We start from the raw sequence: 20,787 nt of genomic DNA on the forward strand, positions 1-20,787 counted from the left end.
AGCCAAAAGTCCCAAGTCAAGATGGCAGGAGCTACTCCTCAGCACATGGCTGAGAAACCCAACGTCTGTTCCTGTCTCTACCTACTGTGGCTCTTGTAAGGATCCCTGTCACTGGATTCAGAGCCCATCTGGATGTCTAAGACTCTAGCTCCTATCCACACAGATCTCCTTCCACATAAGGTTACCGCAATAGCTTGCAGGCATTTGGCGAATCAGTGGGAGAGAAGAGTTTATGAATTCCAAATGTGGGGGAGGAACAAACGAGAAAGCATCCACTGTGTGCCAGGCAACAAATGGGTGCGAACAGCATCTGCCCATTCCTGCTGGGCTCAGAAAGTGCAGTTGTCCTGCAGTCACCTTCTGTACCAGGCACCAAACTCAGGCACTGGATTGCCAGTCAAGACAACAAGGTGACAGGCACATCATTAGCGCCCAGGAAAGGAAAAGCCACTTTGCCCAGTTTTAGCACCTGTCAACCCCCAGAAGGTACCAAGCTGGATAATTACAAGTCTGAGATCATTCTGGGCAACTCTGTTGGCTATGTCAGCCTGAGTCATGTATCAAGATTCTGTCTCAAAAAGTAAAAAAAGGGCTGGAGAGATGGTTCAGCAGTTAAGAGGGATCTGACTCCCCTTTCTGGCTTTTGCAGGCATTGCACACACGGTGCGCAGACATGCAAACACCTATACTTAAGATCCTCCCCCAAACCCCACAATGGCACATCTATAATCCTAGCAGTACGAAAGTGAGGCAGTAGGATTGTCTGAGGTCATCCTGGAGTACACAGCCATGTCTCAACCAACCCCTGCCTCCACACATGAGAAAGATTTTTACAACACATCTGTAGAGCAGGCCTAGCTCTGTCTGGCAGCAGGCACATCTGGACAGAAGGCAGTAATAAAGTAGTTTGAAGCCTGACTTGTTTTTAACTATATGACCTCAATCACAGCAGGATCTATCTATTTTATCAACAAAGAAATGGAACACTGCACAAAACCTGAACTGTAGGGGTTAAATGCGTCTGAGACTTGTCTGCACAACTCTTGGCAGTAAGAGAAGTCCAACAGTCTTTTCCCAGGGCCCAGCACTGCCATTAACATGCTATGTAAATTATAGCAGGTCAAATGCCCTATAAAGCACACAGTATGTCATGAATAAAGGGATGAAGGAACTCAGCTTCCACACTGTCTGATGCACCACGAAATAATAATGAGAGCACAAATGCAGCTCCAACAAAGACCCTTTACTGAGAGCTCCGAAAACATCCAGTCCTTGATCTGAGCATGTTTCAACTCAGCTGATGACTGACTTAGGTAAGGCTTCTCGGTGACAAGAGTGCTTCCCTCGATGATACCAGAACAAGTTCTCGACTCCTGAATGAGCATCCTCAGGGCCTCTGTCCCATCTTCTTCAGGGTTCGATTAAGCTACAAGGAAAAGTAAAGCAAAGTTAGATGTGGGATCTTTGGAACCCATCCCAATAGTGTGCATGATCAGGAAGCCAGACTCCCAGCAGCCCCGAGGCCAGGGAGGGCCACAGAAAACCAGGCATTCCTTAGACCCTCAGTGGTCACAGTCTCTTTTCTTGTCTTCAGTCGACAAACCCACTCCCTATACTGCTCTGCCTATTTCATAGACAGGACAGGGGTTCAGTGGGGCCAGGCCAGTTGAGCTTTGACCTCTCCCTGACAGAACAGTCCTGATTAGACAGCTAAATAGTAAAAACAGTGCCACACTGTCACGATCCTGAAGGAGCATGGCCTCTGTGAGAGGACTCCAGGTACCAGGACAAAGTGGCTCAGAGATGGAAGAGGGAGTCTCACCAACTTGTGCTCTTTGGCATGACACACAAGACATTTCTTAGGGTAAGACAAGCGAGTACCAGGTCTGTCAAACACAGCTTCTAGTCTTTCAGCCTGTAGACACTGGCCAGACCTGTCTGGGCTGGAGAACACCCCAACTGGGAACTGGGGAAGGAGGGACTCAACAGTAAATCCACCCATATTAGGAAATACCAGGAAGGGCAAGGAGAGCGGCACCCTTTGCAAGGCCACCCGCAGACCAAGATCTTGGAAAAGATACCCTAGAAAGGGCTGACACAGCAAGTCCTGGGCCCAATCCACTCCCTAAGCAGCCAGCCAGCTGAGCTTAGAAAGTTAAAGGGCCAATCTCATGCTTAAAAAGAAGCATGAGAAAAATTTAAAAGCCCCAGCTCTATCCTCAGGCTTCTCAGCCACTCTCTCAGGCGTCTTACCTCTTCAAATTTGTGAATCTGCCGGATAAAGAAATCCCCATAACGTCTGGCGACCTTGGTGTCTGCAATATGGATCATGTCCTATGGGAGAAAGCAGTCAAAGTCAGAAGAGAAGTGGTGGGGGACAGGGGAAAAGGGCCACCTAGTGTGGAGCCACTTACCTGCAAAGCACAATGGTGCCAAGTGTTGTCCCCAGTACAGGGGAGCTATACTACTTCGCTAATTCTCCAGTCCTTTTTATTTTTCTAAATTGCCCAGGTTGGCCTTGAACTTTAGAAGCTCCTTTCTCAGCTCCCAAGCAAACAGCATTACAGAACCTGACTATCACACTCAGCTCCTACACTAATTTTCAAAAGCAAATTTGGGTAAAGCAGATCATAACCAGATAAATAAAAGCATGCATACGCAGGCACACACGTCGTCCTAACACTTGAGAGGCTGATGAAACAGGATCACCCCTGCTTCATCTACACAGTGAAGACCACCCTGCTCTCAACATTCCCCAAACCACCCAAGTCACAACTGGTATAGGGTCTTTAAACCATGGATGCAGTACTAATTTAATCTAAATACAATGTCACAGGAAAACATGATGTGAGCTGGCTCAGTGATGGTGATCATCTATAATTCCAGGATTCTTACTTGGGATGGGAGGTGGAGTCACAAGAATCCAGCAGAGCAAAACAAGACAGACTGTGTCTTACCAAGACGGAAGGTGAGAATCAACTCCCAAAATTGTCCTCTGACTTCTACATGTACACCAGCACACAGATCACACACACAAAAACAAAACAGAAATAAAACTTGACTTGTAATTTACGACCCAACTGGGAGAAGTATTTATTAAACCACCTGAGCTGGGACTAGCTGCTGAGTCTCTAATGAGATGACGGTGGGCAGAGCAGGTCAATGGTCCTATCAAAAAAACTGTTTATGTCAAACACCGAGAAAGAATTCAGTGCAGAGAAGAGGTGTGTGGGAGGGGTGCGGACACATGTTTGTGCAGATATATACAATTGTGCATAGAGGCCAGAGGCTAATGTAGAATGTCTTCTTTTATCACTCTCCAATTTACTTTTAAATTTTAAATTGTGGGCTGGAGCCGTGTGCTGTGAATTTGAGGCTAGCCTGGTCTAAAGAGTAAGTTCCAGGACAGTCTCCAAAGCTACATAGAGAAACACTGTCTTGAAAAAAAAAAAAAAAAACCAACCCTCCCCAAAGTAACAAAATAACAACAATAATAATAATGGGCTGGAGAGATGGCTCAGTGGTTAGGAGCACTATTGCTCTTCCAGAGGACCTGGGTTCAATTCCCAGCAACCACACGGCAGCTCACATCTGTCTGTAACTCCAGTTCCAGAGAATCTGACACCCTTACACAGACACATGCAGAACACCAATGCACATAAAATAAGAATAAATAAATCATTAAAAAAACGTTTAAAAAAGATTTTTAAATTATATGCAGGTGGGTATCTGCATGTCTGCATGTGAGAGCGGGTGCCCAAGGAGGTTAGAGGCATTAGACAGCAGCCTGATGTAAATTCTAGTCCTCCAGAAGAGCAGCAAGTATTCTGTTTTTGTTTTCTGTTTCTCTGTGTATCCCAGGCTGGCCTCAAACTCACTGAGTCTGCCTGCCTCTGCCGCGAGTGCTGGGACTAAAGGCGCAGTAAACAGAGCTGATGACGGGCACGATTTCAGAACCCATGCAAAGGCAGAGAGAGAGCAACTCACAGAGCTGTCCTCCAGCTCCCACACACCATGTGGCACACGCGCTCGCTCAAACAGGACTACCCAAACAGGACCCATCCATTCCATAATTACACACACACCCAAGTCATGAGGGTCAGAAAGAGCCGCTGCAGTGGGTATACGCACTTTCTGTGAAAGCCTGACACCTGGATCCCACACTGCAGGACAGAACTGACCTCCACACAATACATCAAGGGGCGCTTCAAGTGAAGTACCTTGGTAAGGGAAACTGCAACTACTTGATATATGCATAAAAGAATCAATGCAAATTAAAGTGAGGCTGGGTGTGGTGGTTTGAATGAAAACAGCCCCATAGGCTCATATATTTGAATGCTGGGTCTCCAGTTGGTACACCTGTTGGGAAGGATTAGATGTGATCTGCTAGAGAAGGTGTGTTACCAGGAATGGGCTTGGAGATTTCAAAAGTCCACACCACTCCCAGTCAGCTCTATCTGCCTCTGCCTTAGGACTAAAGATCGGATGTGAGCTCTCAGCTTCTGTTCTAGCACCATGCTCTCTTCCGTGATGGCTAATCTTTGGAACCATGAGCCCCAAATTAAATGCTTTCACAAACTGCCTTGGTGATGTGATGATGTCGTCACGGCAATGGAAAACTAAAACAATGGGCATGGTGGCACAGACCTGTAACCCCAACTACTAGGAAGCTGAGGCAGGAGGATCAAAGTTCTAGGCCTACTTGGGCAATTTCACAAAATGGGATGAAAACTGGGCTGGAGAGTGCTCCCCTCACACGCACAGGCGCTGCTCCGTACCCAGCACCAAACAACAAAAGTCGTTTTCATCTTCTCGTTAAACAGGACACTCGAGAGTTTGGCTCCAGCTTGGAGTCTCAGCTCTGCTCTTCAGCCTGCCCTAGTCCAAGGAAGCCACTGCTACGCTGCTAGCACTTCAGCAGGAACAACACATTCTCACACACATATATAAACGTGTAACAGACTGCTGAGAGCTAACCTACAAAAGCCTTATGTACACTGGACAACGGCAGATGTGTACAGCCCAGCACATGGGAAGCTGAGGCAGGAGGATCATAAGTTCAAGACCCCATTTCTCAAAAAAGCCCGTGTGTTCCTTTATGTAATAACCTAAAATCACCCAGAAGCCCATAAACAGGAGAGCAATCACTGCAGTGGGCGATGGGAGGTGACTGTCGGTCTCAGGGCAGGCATGAAGAACTGAGCATGTGCAGCAATTGTGGAGAACAAGTCTCTCACAGCCAATGCTGAGCTCTCATCCCAGCTTAAACCTCACTTTCTCAACAAAGCCTTCTTTACCATTTTATGCCTGTAACCTACTACATATCTGACTTAATTATAAGATCTATCATTTACCCCTTGGAAAGGATAAGCAGGGTGACCAGGGCTGCTGGCCCAGGGGATACCATACCTTATCAATATAGAAGTCCACCTCCGAGGCTGACTGGAATTCGCCATCTAGGGCAGAAATGCCGCTGGTCCACACCAGGTTCTTCATCTTGTGCTTGAAGACAAGCAGTTGGATACGGAACTCCTGCTCTGTGAGGTCCAGGAAGCCGGCCAGCTTGGCCACAGGCATGGTGGTGTAGAGCTTGAGGAAGCTGCGGATGGTGGACAGCTGGGCCTGCTGCTGCACTTCGTCAGAAAACACCTTCAGCTGCTGCAGGAAGGGCTCTTTGTGGTAGTTAGGATGCACATTGTCATAGTTAGGCACCACAGGTGACAGGAACTTGGGACAGGCATAGCTAAAAAGCTCCTCATAGACCTGGGGGTCGCCCTTCTGCATGCGCAGCATCTTGTCCCCGTATTTCTCTCGCAGCTGGAGGTGGATGCTCTCATCAATCCGCATGGGGTACATGGTGAGGGCAATGGCCAGCAGAGCATGCATCTGCTCGTTCTGCTTGTTAATCTGGGGAAGTCAAACACACACAGACCATCATTTATCATGCTGTCCAGCACACATCAGTCGCTGCACTCTCCCAGGAGGCCTACCACCCCAACCCCAAGATCTCGCGAGCCCCACCCAGTGCTAAGTCCTCCATGGCTGTCTCCAGAACCCTCCCCCCAGGGCCTCTCTGGTTGGCCTCACATTACTGGAAAGTCAATTCTTATAAACTTGTTAGCAGAAACCTCTGATGCTAAAAGAAAACAAAATCTTCTACCTGATAAAGGATGGACTACTAAAACCAACCCCTGCATTCCCAGGAACCCGACCGCTTAGGCGAGTCTACAGAGCTACTGTGTCAGGACTCTCCAGCTCCACAGCTCCGCCCCTCTCTGCTCAAGCCATGGCCGCTTCCTAGGAAACACCTGTCACAGCCTTGAGTCCATCGTCCCCACTAATTGCTTCAGACATTTGTTTTCAGTGCCTGACTTTCATCCTGCTAGGCAAGGGCTCAACCATCAAGTTAAGCTCCTAGCCCCTCTAACCCCAAGTTACAAAATGTTAGTAATCTAAGGTAGATGTCACGATAACAAAAGCAGAAGTCCTGCTGGAGTGCAGTCCAGTGGTCAGCGATCGTTTACATGTTCCACAGCTGAACAAAACCACGTGTTCTCATTCACAGAAGCCAAAGAGATTGATCTGACAGAGGGGTAGAAAAGAGCTGACTCTAATGACACAGGCTTTTAATCTCAGCTACTTTAGTGGTTAAGGCAGGGGGAACACAAATTCAAGGCCTGCTAGGGCATCATAGTAAGTCGTAATGTGTTCATGCACGAAACTCTCAAGTAATGAAGAAAACAATGACACTGTTTAAAAACCCAGTATGCTGAGGAGGAAGACAGTGGCCAGTTGCGGCTATCAACAAAATTCCCGTACAACAGCAGCTGTAATCCCTGGAGTGAGTGGGCAGACAGAGGGGGCTCAGAGAATAGCAGGGGCCGTATTTATTTCAATTAAAATATGCCAATATATCTTATAATATTATATTTTATATACCAATATACAATTTTTTATCAATTTATATGTACAAAGAACTAGAAAAGGGGCTGACTGGAGAGATGGCTCAGAGGTTAAGGGCACGGGCTGCGGGAGCTGGAGAGATGGCTCAGTGGTTAAGAGCATTGCCTGCTCTTCCAAAGGTCCTGAGTTCAATTCCCACAACCACATGGTGGCTCACAGCCATCTATAATGGGATCTGGTGCCCTCTTCTGGCATGAAGGCATACATGCATGCAGAACACATAATAAATCTTAATTAAAAAAAAGAAAAAGAAAAAAGAACTAGAAGAGCCAGGTGGGCTGTGGTGGCAGAGGTAGAAAGATCTCTGAGTTTGAGGAAAAACTACTCTACAGAGCAAATTCCAGGACAACCAAGGTTACACAGTGAAATACTATTTCAAAAACAGACAAAACAAACAAAACCAAAGCACTAGAAGAGTAGTTTTAAGGTTCTCAACACAAAGAAATTATAGATGGTTAAGGATAAGAAATATCCTAAATTTTAGGTTGTTTATCTCTTTATATATATGGGCTGTCCTGGAATTCATTATGTAGACCACGCTAGCCTCAAACTCAGAGATACACCTGTCTCTGCCCCCTAAGTACAAGGATTAAAGGTGTGCACCACCCAGCTCTGATTTTTTTCTTTTCCTTTTTGTATCTAATTACCACATATCCCACAAATACACACAATTTAAACTGTATTAAAATCAAATGGGATTTTTCGTTTTGTTTTTTGGTTTTTCAAGATAGAGTGAGTTACTCTGTGTAACAGTCCTGGCTGTCCTGGGACTCACTTGGTAGATCAGGCTGACCTCAAACTCACTGAGATCCACTTGCCTCTGCCTCCCAAGTGCTGGGATTAAAGGCATGCACCACCACCGACCGGCTGATATGAAGTATTTTTAAGAGTAGCAAATTTTATTTTTTTTAAATATTTATTTATTTATTATGTATACAATATTCTGTCTGTATGTCTGCAGGCCAGAAGAGGGCACCAGACCTCATTACAGATAGTTGTGAGCCACCATGTGGTTGCCGGGAATTGAACTCAGGACCTTTGGAAGAACAGGCAATGCTCTTAACCACTGAGCCATCTCTCCAGCCCCAAGAGTAGCAAATTTTAGATAGTGCTTATCCAGAACTGTTGGTGCAAGAGCCAAGGAATCAGCTGCCCGGTGAGACAGTGGCTGCAGTTCTCTTACCATTTCATACTTGTATGTGGTCCTCTGGAACATACTCTTGGTCCTCTGGATGTACAGTAGGATGTTGGCAAAGACCCGGATAGCATCCTGGTAGCGACGCATCATCAAATACGCAAAGCCAACATAATAGTATGTGGTGACCTGGCACTCAGGCACACGGGAATACATGCTCTGCAAAGGAAGGTGGAAGCAGGAGCCATGAGTTCTGATCCATATCAAACTAGAAAGCCAGGCAGTGCTGGAGCACATCTTTAATTCCAGCTCCTGGGAGGCAGAGGCAGAGACAGCTGATCTCTGAGTTCCAGGACAGCTAGGGATACACAGAGAAGCCATGTCTCAAAAACCAATAAATAAACACACGACACAAAACTAAGTCTTTCAGCTGGGTGTGATGGCACACACCTTCAATTCCAGCACCTAGGCAGCAGAGGCAAGTATATTTGGGAGAGTTTGAGGCCAGCTGGGTTAGATAGTTCCAGGATGATCAAAGTTATACAGTGAGACCCCATCTCCAAAAAAATATAAACAGAAAACTAGGTCTTTCAGGAATTTGTTTTTGCAGACAGGGTTGCATTATAAAGTCCTGGCTGGCCTTGAACTTGCAGAGCTCCTACTGCCTCCACAGTGCCAGGTTATCTGCAGGCACTACCCATGTCCTTTTTAACTCTTTTTAACTCTGCACTAGTAAAGGGCTCTCATTAGCTTTCTATTTTGAAGACAAGACAAAGACTCCAAGAGCACTTCTCAGTGTCATCAGCCACCCAAATCATCAAGCACAGACAGTTCTAGGCTCAACTTTTGACTGGCTCGGGGACAAAGGAAGGGTTCCATTTCCTGGCTATTTATCCTAGGAGCTCAGTGTTCTGGGAAGCCAGAACAGAGGGAACAGGCGTGCTTACCTTCTTGTTCAGCTCGATATTCTCCAGCACCTTGATAGCCTGGTAGTAATCTCCCAATAGGGAATGCAGGCGCAGAAGCCCCACCAGGCTGAAGTAGCCCAGCATCTTGTAGAGGGAGTGTCGTCCATACTCCCCAGCCACACTTTCAGGGTCACCTGTGAGGGAAAGATGTTCTGAGTGCTTCCACAGATGAAGGTAAAAAAATGACCAGCCTGGGCCCTGACTGTTATTAAGACTCCTCACCTGATGCCAGGTTTCAAATCTCCCTCACATACATGGAATGCCTTACTCAGCATAGGAATCTCAAGAAACTGGGCAAGCTGTGTTCTTGCATATGATGTCTAGCAACTGCATCGAGAGCTGAAGCTCATTTGTTGTTTTTGTTTTAATCCTAACATATCTAAGAACAAGAAGGACCTCACTGAGAACAGTTATTCACAGACACTTCCTTTTGAAACCCAAAGCCAAAGCTTTTTACCCACAGATGCTATGGCCTTTTCTGTGGATCCAATCCTCAGGCAGTGTGTCCTGGAGGCCACATGGTAGTGCCTGCTCCTTGTCACAGCTAACCTAAAGACCTAGTCCCTTTCCTCAGCACTCTACTTAACACAATCAATCACACACGAACCAAACTCACTCCTGGCTATTTGACAGACATGTCTCCAAAATAATCTCTCAATAGAAGTTGAAAGGGCTGACAGGGCTGACAATATGGTTGAGCAGGTAAAGGCACTTGCAGCCTAGCCTAGCAAATTGAGTCACAATTCCCAAAACCCAAATGGTAGAAAGAGAGAATCAACTCCTACAAATTGTTCTCTGCCCTCTGAATGTGTGCACTGTGGCACATGTGCACCTATACACAAAAATAAATAAAATGGAATTTAAAAAATACTGTGTGAAAACTAACAGTATTTGCTGTTGATTTTAAAAGAAAAAAAGTGAGTTTTGCTTGGTTTAGTGGTATATGGCTTTAATCCCAGCAGAGGCAGGCAGGCCTTTGAGTTCAAGACCAGGCCAGTCAGAGCTACACAGAGAATCTGTCTCAAAAATGAAAAGAAACAAAAGGATGAGCTTTTAACGCCTGTCACAATAGGTGCAACAGCTAGTGAGGTGAGGAACAAGATTTTGTTCTTTTTGGTGCTGGGAATGAGTCTAGGGTTATGCACATGTTGAGCACATAGCTTTCCACTGAGCTACACCCAAGCTCTGATGTGATTTTTAAAAATTATTTATTTATTTTTATGTGCATTGATGTTTTGTCTGCATGTTTGTCTGTGTGAGGGTATGGGATCCCCTGGAACTGGAGTTACAGACAGTTGTGAATTGTCATGTGGATGACTGGGAATTGAACCAGGGTCCTCTGGAAGAAGAGACAGTGCTCTTAACCACTGAGCCATCTCTCCAGCCTCTAATGTGATTTTTTAAAAATTATGCAATAAAATAAAAGGTGTCAATCTTAAGCCAGGTATGTTGATATGTGCCTTTAATACCAGCACATGTGAGGCAGATAGATTTCTGTGAGTTCAAGGCCAGCCTGGTCTACATAAGATAATTTCATTCATGTTGATTAAAAAAACCCCATTGAAATTATAGGGCAGATCAGTTAAGTTCAAGATAACAAAGTGAAAGGTCACACCAACATGGTTCCTCACATTCTACCCTGATCAAAGAAACACTGTCAAGTTGCAAAGAAATACACACTCTACAGTGAGTAGCAGTAGAGTACCAGTACCGCCTGAAAGGCTATTCAACCTGCCTCAGGAACACAGGCGAGTCTGTGAGTGCCAGGCCAGCCTATGTGTAGAGCACACACACATGCTCACATAATAATGGAAATGTTATGGTTCGCATTATTTTAAATGTAAAGAGCAGGTAAAATGGCTCAGTTAGTGAGAGCATAGGCCAGCAACTTGAATTTGATTCCAGGAATCCATGTTATGGAGGAGAGAACCAACTTCTGCATGTGTGTCCACACTCTTATCATCATGCACACATACACACACACAATATTTTTTAACACATAAGGAATTCCCAACAAAAAGTTTGGCGGTATTAATGCAAAGGCCCTGGAGACACAGCAGAGCAGTTGAAAACGGAGATCCCAGCTTGGCCTCGCCTGCCACACTCACCTCCACTAGTGTAGACCTCCAGCTGCCGGTTGATGTTGGATTTGTCTACCAATGAATGAAGTACATTAAGGACACTGTGAACATTCCAGATTTTAGGGTTAGATCTAAGGAAGTCAATCTCTTCCTCGGACTTCTTGGCAGTCTTGCAGCGGTACTGACTAAATGACTGGAACTGTTGAGGAAGAAGGAAAAGATGCAGCAGGAGCGTAAATCCCAGTGACATTCGTGTGCTGAGAATGCATTGACACAGGCTTTTATTCAAGAATTTTTAGGACGGGGAATGACTTAGCTATGTAGTGCAGGTGACCTCAAACTCCCAATGGTCCTGCTTCTGCCTGAGCACCAGGATGAAGACAAGGTGTGTGTTTTTAAGTCATAGCGAACGGCACAATAAAGCACAACACTCACGACAGCTCTATAGGCAAATTCATGTGAACACCTAGGCACTAACGTGGTGCCCTTCCCTCTAGAATAATTGATGCCTATGCAACAGCAGCAAGCAGCCACTTTTGTGTTATGTGAGGTTAAAAAGACTAAGTAAAACTCCGTCTAAAAGGCCAGGGGTGGCGGCACAGCCTTTAATACCAGCACTTGAGGCATAAGTCAGATGTTCAAGGCCAGCCTGGTCCACAAAGCGAATTCCAGCCCAGTCAGAGCTACACAATAAAACCCTGTCTCAAGGGGGAAAAGGCACTAAGGAAGAGCCATTCCCTGTGCCTATTGCCTTGGCCAGGGAGACTCGCAGGCACTCCCCGATCCTTGTGATCAGTCTCTGTGGATTAGAAAGTCCCTTAGCAAAATAACACCAGCTAAGCTAAGGAATTATGCTTATTTTAAGACGGATAAAGCTCAACCAGAGGATTTGCCTCCATTCCCAAGCCAATCAGACAGCCAACAATCTCAAATTATGCCAAGAGGCCGACAAAGCTGAGAAGCCACAGGAGCCAAGTACATGAGTGTGGCCTGAGATTTGTGCCATGAAGGGCACTGGGGTCTCCCTCTCTCTCACGGAGCCCGAAGGCCTCTGCACCGACCACAATTCACCAACACTCTGTACTCACAAAGGCTCCCTGGCCTGCGGTATTCAAATACCTTAATTAAGGTACTGACTTCAACTGGAGGCACATACCCTTAGTCCCAGCACTTTGGAGGGGAGGCAGAGACAGGCTGATCCCTGGTCTACAGACTGAGTTCCAGGGCAGCCAGGGTTATACAGAGAAACTCTGTATCATGGGGAGGGGAAGAAATATATACTAATTTCTAACCTGGTCTGTAATCCCCTCAACATGGAGAAGAGGCAGAAGTTTGAAGAGAGCCTGGGCTACATGAGATACTACGTCAAAGTAAATTAAAACAAAGGCAATGATTTGAGATAACATGGCCTAGAACTTGCTACAATCGTCCTGCCTCTCCCTGGACTCAAGTCCTGGACTCACATGTGTGTGCCACCAAACCCCAGAGTGTATTCTGCTTATAAGATGACTACAGAAAAGCCGGAAAAGGACTGTGACAATACTGACTATATAAGGGTCACACGTTAGCTGTTCTCTGACCAAGCACTGGAGATGAGGAAGCCACTGCATGGTGGTTAAATCACACACCCAACATCCAGGACCCCCAGGACCCATCAACAGTGGCACTGAACTTCTACCTGCAGACTACACTGTAGTCGTGACCACACTTTATACCTGGCCACATTCTCAGTGCAACCCCAACAAGAGAACCCTGAGGCAAGAGACATTTCCTCATTGATAAGCAATGTGTTCTTGCATTCTGACCTAGCACATATCAGGCAAACACCACAATCAAGATACAGAACTATTTCTAGCTAGGCAGGGTGGTACGCCCCTTTAGTCCCAGCACTTGGGAGACAGAGGCCACCCTGGTCTACAAAGAGAAACCCAAGTGTTTCTGTTTGATGGGTGAGAAAGAGTACCGAAAGCTTAAACAACGCCAGTTACTGAGACATGAGGCAGACCAGAATCCACAGCCACCTGACTCTAAAGCCCGAAGACCAGTTCCTCAAGTCAGAAAAGTACTAGGTGACAGAGTTCGAGCCAAAGACTTCCAAGTTCGTATCCGGAATTCACAGGCTTTACTGTTCTCTTTAGAAAACCATTCTAACCCAGAGCCCAGTGCCATGGAACCACGCTGGAGACAGCGTCACACAAATGAACAATCCATGGCTGTCTCTGTAGGCATTACTTATTTCATGTTAAGGCCGAGGCTGAACAGGCACCTGGTAGATGAACTCATCGATGATGTCCCAGAGCCACTGGTTGGGGAGTTCGAGGGGAGCAGGTCCATCAGCATCTGTAGAGATAACAAGAAAATCAGGCCACAGACAGAAGTTTGCCTGTCGGAGCGGGGCCAGAGCACCTTTCATAATCTCCCATCCGAGCACTGTACACCACAAGACCTCCTTCTTCCCAACACTGGAATCTGGCTCAGGAGTCGGGTGCCCTAAAACCGCCCCTGGACAAAAGTGAGACTTACTGAGGATGTAGTTGAAGAGATTGCAGTAGTTGTAATAGGATTCGAACCTCTGCTCTAAAGAGGGTCCCCCCTGTAAAGAGAACAGGGATATCAGGGCACAGGCCTGCTCTCTCCCTGTATGTGAGAGCACCGAGGAAAGAGGAAAAAAGGAGTGCTACGGTCAAGGCCAAGTTGTGGCCACACATCACAGCCAACACTCACAAGAGGCAAGCAGATCTAGAGAAGCAGAGAAACAGAAGGTGTTTCAGGAGCCCTGGCCCTAACTAAGGTGACAAGGTAACATTGGAGCCCTTGAAGGTCAGGGAGCTAAGGAGATAACACAGCACTGGGTTACCAGGAGTTTCCAGTGACAGACAAGAGAATCCAGGGGATGGCAAAGCCATTGGCCATAAACCACCTCCTGGTAAAGCCACGCCCACTCACTGGTATCATTTATGGCTCTGAGAAAGGCACAGATAAACAGATTAAAGTTACCATGTCGGGCTGGAGAGGTGGCTCAGAGGTTAGGAGCGCTGACTGCTCTTCCAAAGGTCCTGAGTTCAATTCCCAACAACCACATGGTGGCTCACAACCATCTGTAATGAGATCTGGTTCCCTCTACTGGCTTATAGGATATATGTAGGCAGAATACTGTATACATAATAAATAAATCTTTAAAAAATAAACAAATAACTAAAGTTACTATGTCCCCAAATTCTACAATATTTATTATCTGGTCCTTCACAAAGGTTGACTCCGGTTCTGAGTCTCTTGAGCTGGGGAACACAGTGAACAGCACATTTGTGAGGGAGTAGAAAGAACTACCTTGGACAATTAGATTGTTCACTGTGTTCCCCAGCTCAGTGTGTTTGTGACCAGTGCTTTGAAGAGCAGAGAACAGCTAGGAATCCAGGAAGAGTGGGGACAGTCACAGGGAACACAACCGGCAAGCCAGTCAGCCAGATGCAGCAGGGTCATGGATCTAACCTGGGATTATCTAAACACGATGGACTACGGGGGATATATTACTGTACGTTCCCAAGAAGGAGGACTGGGACGGTGGAGACGGACGGGCAAGCACAAGTGTTCAAGTGTCTATAACAGATACCAACTTTATGGGTCAAACTACTCCTTTGTCTTTCTTCTAAAAAGTGCGGTGGTGATGCACGCCTTTAATATCAGCACTCTGGGGCATAGGCAGATGGATCTCTGTGAGCTCAAGGCCCTCTGGTCTACAGACTGAGTTCCAGGACAGCCAGGGCTACCAGAGCAACCGTGCCTTGAAAAACCAAAAAGTTAAAAGAAACCAACCAATCAATGGAGGGTAGGGGATTAGGGTGATTAAGAGCAATCATTATTATAGAGGACCAGGGTTAGATTCCCAGCATCCAAAAGGTGGATCACAACTGTATGTTAACTCTGGTTCCAATGGATCTGATGCCCTTTTCTGACCTCTTCAGGCACCAGGCACACAGACATACATGTAAGCAAAAACACTCACACACATAAAATATACACAAAAAGAAACAACAACAACAAAGACAGACCAAGCACCTTTAGACACAGAACAAATACAACTAGGGAGTGTATTAGAGATGAAACGGACAGTTTACAAAAGTTAACACCAACATTAATGTAAAGTACTCACACTGACTTTGGCATATATATGCCTGTAGTATAATTCTTTGTACAAAATTAGGAATACAGCATCTAAAAGACATAGCAAAAGGGTACTTTGTTAATCTACAAAGCAACTGGTGTTTCCGGCACCTGCAGCCTTTCAGTGGAGGGACAAAGGGTGATCTAGAGGGTAAACCTCTTTTTGTTTAGGTTTTATTTATTATGTACACAGTATTCTGCCTGTACACTAGAACGAGGGCACTAGATCTCATTACAGATGGCTGTGAGCCACCATGTGGTTGCTGAGATTTGAATTCAAGACCTCAGTCTCGGTCAGTGCTCTTAACCTCTGAGCCATCTCTCTAGGCCCTGAACCAGTGGTTCTCAATGTTCCTCTTGCTGGGACCCTTTAATACAGTTCCTCATGCTGTAATGTCCCGAACCCAGCCATAAGATTATTTTGCTGCTACTCTATAACTAAAATTTTGCTACTGATAGGAATCATAATGTAAATATCTGTGTCTCCTGGTGTTCTTAGAGGTAAACCCTGTGAAAGAGTTGTTCCACCCCCCTGAAGGGGTCGCTAGTCACAGGTTAAGAACCTCTATTCTAAACTCTTAAGCTTATGCCCCAAGAACCTATGCACCCAGTCAGGGTGGTGGCACACGCCTTTAGTCCCAGCACTTGAGAGGCTGCGGCAGGGAGATCTCTGTGAGTTTGAGGTCAGCCTGTTCTACACAGTGAATTCTAGGCAAGCCTGAACCACACACAATGAGATCCTGTCTCAACAAAGGACTGTATACTGGCCAGGTGTGCCCAGAGAAAATGATGTCCCATGCTGCTGTTAGAGCTCCTAGCCATCTCTCCCTTCTCTCCCTCTCTGAGGCAGGGTCTCACCATGTTCCATGTTATCACTGGCTTTAAAGGGATCCTCATCACATAGAAAAAGAAAGTGAAAGGTGAGGGGCTAATTATCCCAAGCCAAAGTGACTCAAAGACCACCATACCCCAAAGATGGAAGAGAAAAGTTCGTATCTGGAAAAGCTCAAATTATCCAGCTTTCTCTAATCATATAATTTTACTAAAAACCTACACCTTAAGCTCCGGGGAAATAAAATGCTAAGGGAAACACATACAGGCCAACCATAGTGGTGCACACCTTTAATCCCAGAACTTGGGAGGCAGAAGCAGGTGGATCTGATTTCGAGGCCAGCCTGGTCTACAGAGTGAGGTTCAAGACAGCCAGGACCACATAGAGAAACTCTAGCTGGTAAAAGCAAAAAAGGAAGAAAAAAGAAAGAACCACATGCTCCCTGGTCTTTCTGCTTTCACAGCGTTCACATCTACCACCTACCGTTACCAACTTGGGGAGCGATGGCTTCCGCCTCAGGCCATGGTGTATTCTTGAAGAATCTTTCAGTTAGCTTGGTCCAGCTGAAAGCCAAGTGAAAACAATTCACAACTCCAAAACAAGAAAGACTCAGGACCCAACCCTCAAATTCAGAACATAGGAGAGATATCACAGAAAGAAGCCTGAGCCCTCCAAGTCTATGACTCTTCTCAATCCAGCTCTCCTCTTTGGAACAGAGTTCAAGTCCTGTTCACTGATCCAACAGGTGTCTGGTCTTTTGCACATACCCCATCTTCCCAGAACTTCCTTAAAATATTTGCCATCTCATCCCTAGCTGATCTGCCTTTTATCCAGCAATCATTATTATCCACTACTCTGGAGCTTGGTCTGTGCTGGTATGCATTGGGAGGTTGTACAATGCAGAAATTAGGCTCTGGTGTTAGAGTGTACAGGTTTAGAACTCAGCATATGCACAGTGGGTGCTAACTATGGTTGCTTCTATGCTTCCTTTACTGTAAAAAGAGGAAACCCGTAGAACTTACACCAGGGGATTACTGTCACAGGCAAAGTAGGAGACACACAAAGTATTCCAGCTCTGCTAACCTGCACTGGGAATATATGCTAATTGCTACTACCATCTTTATCAGTGCTGACAGTATTTTAGATCTGAACCTTGCTTGTTTGTGGAATACAAAGTCTAGTTAATGACCAAGGCCAGTGGTTCTCACCCTGTGGGTCTCTACCCCTTTGGCAAACCTCTATGTCCAAAAATATTTACATGACAATTCAGTAGCAGAATCACAGTTATGAAGTGGTAACGGTAATAATCTTATGTGGGGGTCACCACAACATGAGTTGTTTATTAAAAGGTCACAGTGTTAGGAAGGTTGAGAACCACTGCTCGAGCCCAAGGAATCACAACACAGTGAGAACATCTCCCAAAAAACAAAACCCATAACACACATACACGATTACACATTACTGCATCAGTAGGCCAGTCCCACATAGAAACACAGTAAACGGCACATACCTGTTCTCATAAATGTCCTGGATCTCATACACCTTCTGGTCAATGACATCACTGGAGACACGACTGGCCTGAAGCTCATACACTTTCTGGTCAATCAAATCTGAGACAGTCTTGTGGAAATACTGGATGAAGTTTTTGATCACTTCAGGAATCACCTGGTAGGTCTGCTGCTCATACTGCCGTTCGTAGGCAAGGTCCTGCTTCGGGTCTCCTAGAGGACAGACACAATAAAAACTCAAGTGCTTGCAAGCTCATACGCACGATGGATCAGAAGGGCAGGACCACATCACAGGGCTGGGGATAGAGTTCAATCTTTACCATAGAATGCTTGCCCAGCATGAGCAAGGGCCTAGATTTAACTTGAAGCTGGGGTGGGTTGGGGAGGGAACACACAGCCACAGAAACATGCACCCCACCCCACACACTAAACTCAGAGCCACACAAACCAGCATAATTTCCCTTTAAACATTTAGAGATACAAACTTCCCCAAGTCACCTTCGATCCTTCAGAACAATTACCATCAAAGTTATTTCTTAGCCGGGCATGGTTGCACACACCTTTAATCCCAGAACTTGGGAGGCAAAGGCAGGTGGATCTCTGAGGCCAGCCTGGTATACATAGCAAGTTCCAGGATAGCCAGAGCTATACTTACAGTGAGACCCTGACTCAAAAAAAAAAAAAAAAAGAAAGAAAACCAAACCAAACCAAACCAAAACAACAACAAAAAAGGAAACTCACTTTCTAACTAAATAACTTATGAAAAGCTAATCAGTCTCCTTCCTCAGTTTTTTCACCATTAAAGAGACATTAACATACTTTGTAAAACAACTCTCAGGGTCTAAATAAAACATTTAATGTAATGTACCCTAAGAAATGCAAGCCACTTGGTACTCAGTTCATCTCAAAGTCACCATAGCATTTCAGTAAACTTCAAAAGTCCCCCCAGGATATTTTACATGGACCTGGTTTGAATCAAGTACATTTTTCACAGCAAGATCTTCCTCCGGGCTGGAGTGCAGGTCAAGTGGTAGTGTGTGCTCAGGGTGCACCGGACCCCGAGTTCAGTCTCCAGTCCAAATCAGCACACCCACAAAGATTGTCCACCTTTGTGGTTTAAACAAGGCTGTGGGTGTGGCTCAGAGCTGGCCTAGAAGCATGGGGCTCCATCTCCAGCATGACACATAAAATTACCCACAAGTAAGGGAAACCTAGTCAGGCCAGCTATCCTTCTGACGCCGGCAGGAAGAGCACAGAAAAGGCCTGATTTATTAGGCTCTTGCGCTAACCTACCACTCGGGTCTAATGGCCGACTCCAGACCTGGGCCACCAAGGAGTTTTTACCAGGAACCTGTCGGATTCAAAGCTGAGACAGTCAAAAAGGTGCCAATCCCTGGAGATACTGAGCCAGCAGGGCGAATTCAGGGCTCACCTGTGTGCATATCATAGTCGCCGGGGTATGCATAGGGATCATATGCAGCCTGCGAGGAAAAAGACAAAGTCAGGAATGCACGCCCAGTGGGGATCCAAAACGCTCGTCCTCAGGCGTACACGTCAAGCAGGAAGCTAATGACACCAAGCAGACAGGACAGTCCCCACCTCGGAGGGGTTCATACGTGTGTGAGAAATGGGAGCAGGGGCAAGGACGACCCACGGTTACGGTGGAATAAGCAAAGCACGGTACGAGGGCGTCAGAGCCAAGAGCTCAGCTCCAAACACCCATGAGCCTGCCTCGGGCTGCAACGACACGCGGGGACAAACGCCGAGGAGGCGGGCAGAGGCGGGATCAGTGAGGAGTCCCGGAGCAGGGAGGGCCGGGATGGTCGCGGCCGGCATATTCCTGTCCGATCTGGACGCCGCCTCCACTCGTGGACAAATCCCACCGAGTCGGGTGCCCGACGCGAGCCCGCCACGCGCACAGCTCCTCATTACCTCAGACTCGTAGTCATCAGCCGGGTAAGACATGGCTACCACGCTCCAGAGCCCCGCGGGAGAGAGCGGAAGAAGTACTCTGCGCCTGTCTGGCCGGACAGGAAGTCCCGCCCAGCTGGGGCGGCTGGGGACCTGATGTAAGTTTGATTGGAAGGACAGAGTTCGCAAGCTAGCCGCGTGCCTTCTTCCTCCAATGGAGGCTTTTCAAAGGAGGTGGTTCTGGAGTGTTGGTGTAAGCGCCAGAAATAGGGGCCGGCGAGAGTTCTGTGTAAAGGGGAAGCCTAGAGGACCTGTTGGCTCACGTCTGCGATCTCATAGATGGCTGGGGCAGGAGGTTCGCAGTGAGATCGAGGATACCCGAGTTTAGTTACTTTAAGGATAGTGCGGTTATAGAGCAAGATCCTAAAACACAAAGCGGGGGAAAAAGAGGAAAGAAGGGGAATCAGAAGAGAATGTCACACAACAGATGGCTGACTGCCGGTTTCTAGAGGGGCGTTAAGATGTAGTGGGCCTGACTTGAGGTTTAGGTATAAGTGGTTTGCCTGCAGCGAGAAATGTCCTAAAAATAAATAAATAAATAAATAAATAAATAAAAAATTAAACCCTGGAATATGTGAGACAATCCAGCTGGTAGCCAGGGCTACACAGAAAAATCCCTGCCTCAAGAAAACAAAAACAAAGGTATGTGTTTTGGATCATCAACGTGTATATTTGCTTCCTGGGTTTTGAGAACTTTGTGTTATCTTTTGTTTTAATTTGGGGCAGGTTCTTTTTTTTTTTAAATTGATTTTTATTGGTCTCTACATTTTTCTCTGCTCCCTTCCCTGCCTCTCCCCTTCCCCTTCAACCCTCTCCCAAGGTCCCCATGCTCTTGGGGCAGGTTCTTATTCTGCAGTCTGGCTGGCCTCAAACTTGGGATAATCCTCCTGCCTCAGCTTCCCTGGTGCTAGAATTACAGGTATGGGCCACCACTCTTAGCTTAAAAGTTTTGTTTTGTTTTGTCTTATTATTTGAGATAAGGTCTCACCGTGTCACCCAAGCTGCCTCCAGCTTTCGACGCCTTAGCTCCACAGGTTCCTGTGTTTTAGGTATGTACATTGAGGCCCAGCTCTTCTCTTATAAACTTCATGCAAGCTTCACTATGCCCCACTTAGAGTCCCTGCTTCTAACAACCTGGCATGTATTTTATTCGCTAGTTAGGCAGCTC

General features: G+C 46.4%; 1 protein-coding gene across 5 annotated transcripts; it reads right to left on the reverse strand.

The window, feature by feature from the left end:
* Positions 1-1,228: 1,228 nt before the first annotated feature.
* Eif3l (eukaryotic translation initiation factor 3 subunit L) lies at positions 1,229-19,690 on the reverse strand. Of its 5 annotated transcripts, XM_087898989.1 has the most exons (15): positions 19,581-19,690; positions 19,081-19,129; positions 18,942-18,999; positions 17,651-17,861; positions 16,624-16,703; positions 16,429-16,536; positions 15,298-15,359; positions 13,671-13,740; positions 13,414-13,487; positions 11,175-11,346; positions 9,046-9,200; positions 8,147-8,317; positions 5,410-5,907; positions 2,254-2,334; positions 1,229-1,426 (listed from the first exon to the last, which is right to left on the reverse strand). In XM_087898989.1, exons 1-15 carry the CDS (start codon positions 19,595-19,597, stop codon positions 1,388-1,390), a joined length of 1,845 nt encoding a protein of 614 aa, XP_087755115.1. In that variant the 5' UTR covers positions 19,598-19,690; the 3' UTR covers positions 1,229-1,387. The 5 variants fall into 5 exon arrangements, with proteins under 5 accessions (XP_087755115.1, XP_087755116.1, XP_087755117.1 ...); XM_087898990.1 differs by lacking the exon at positions 16,429-16,536 and having other exon boundaries at positions 19,581-19,689; XM_087898991.1 differs by lacking the exon at positions 18,942-18,999 and having other exon boundaries at positions 19,581-19,628.
* Positions 19,691-20,787: the final 1,097 nt, after the last annotated feature.

This window comes from Myodes glareolus, chromosome 19, assembly GCF_982192425.1.
Source record: "Myodes glareolus chromosome 19, mMyoGla1.1, whole genome shotgun sequence".
Lineage (NCBI taxonomy): Eukaryota > Metazoa > Chordata > Mammalia > Rodentia > Cricetidae > Myodes > Myodes glareolus.

What these genes read in the sequence shown, in the direction of transcription:
- Eif3l (XM_087898989.1), bottom strand. An exon ending in CGACTATGATATGCACACAG is followed by an intron (nt 19,000 to 19,080) that starts GTGAGCCCTGAA and finishes TGAATCCGACAG; the next exon opens with GTTCCTGGTAAAAACTCCTT. An exon ending in ATATCGAGCTGAACAAGAAG is followed by an intron (nt 8,318 to 9,045) that starts GTAAGCACGCCT and finishes CTTCCTTTGCAG; the next exon opens with AGCATGTATTCCCGTGTGCC.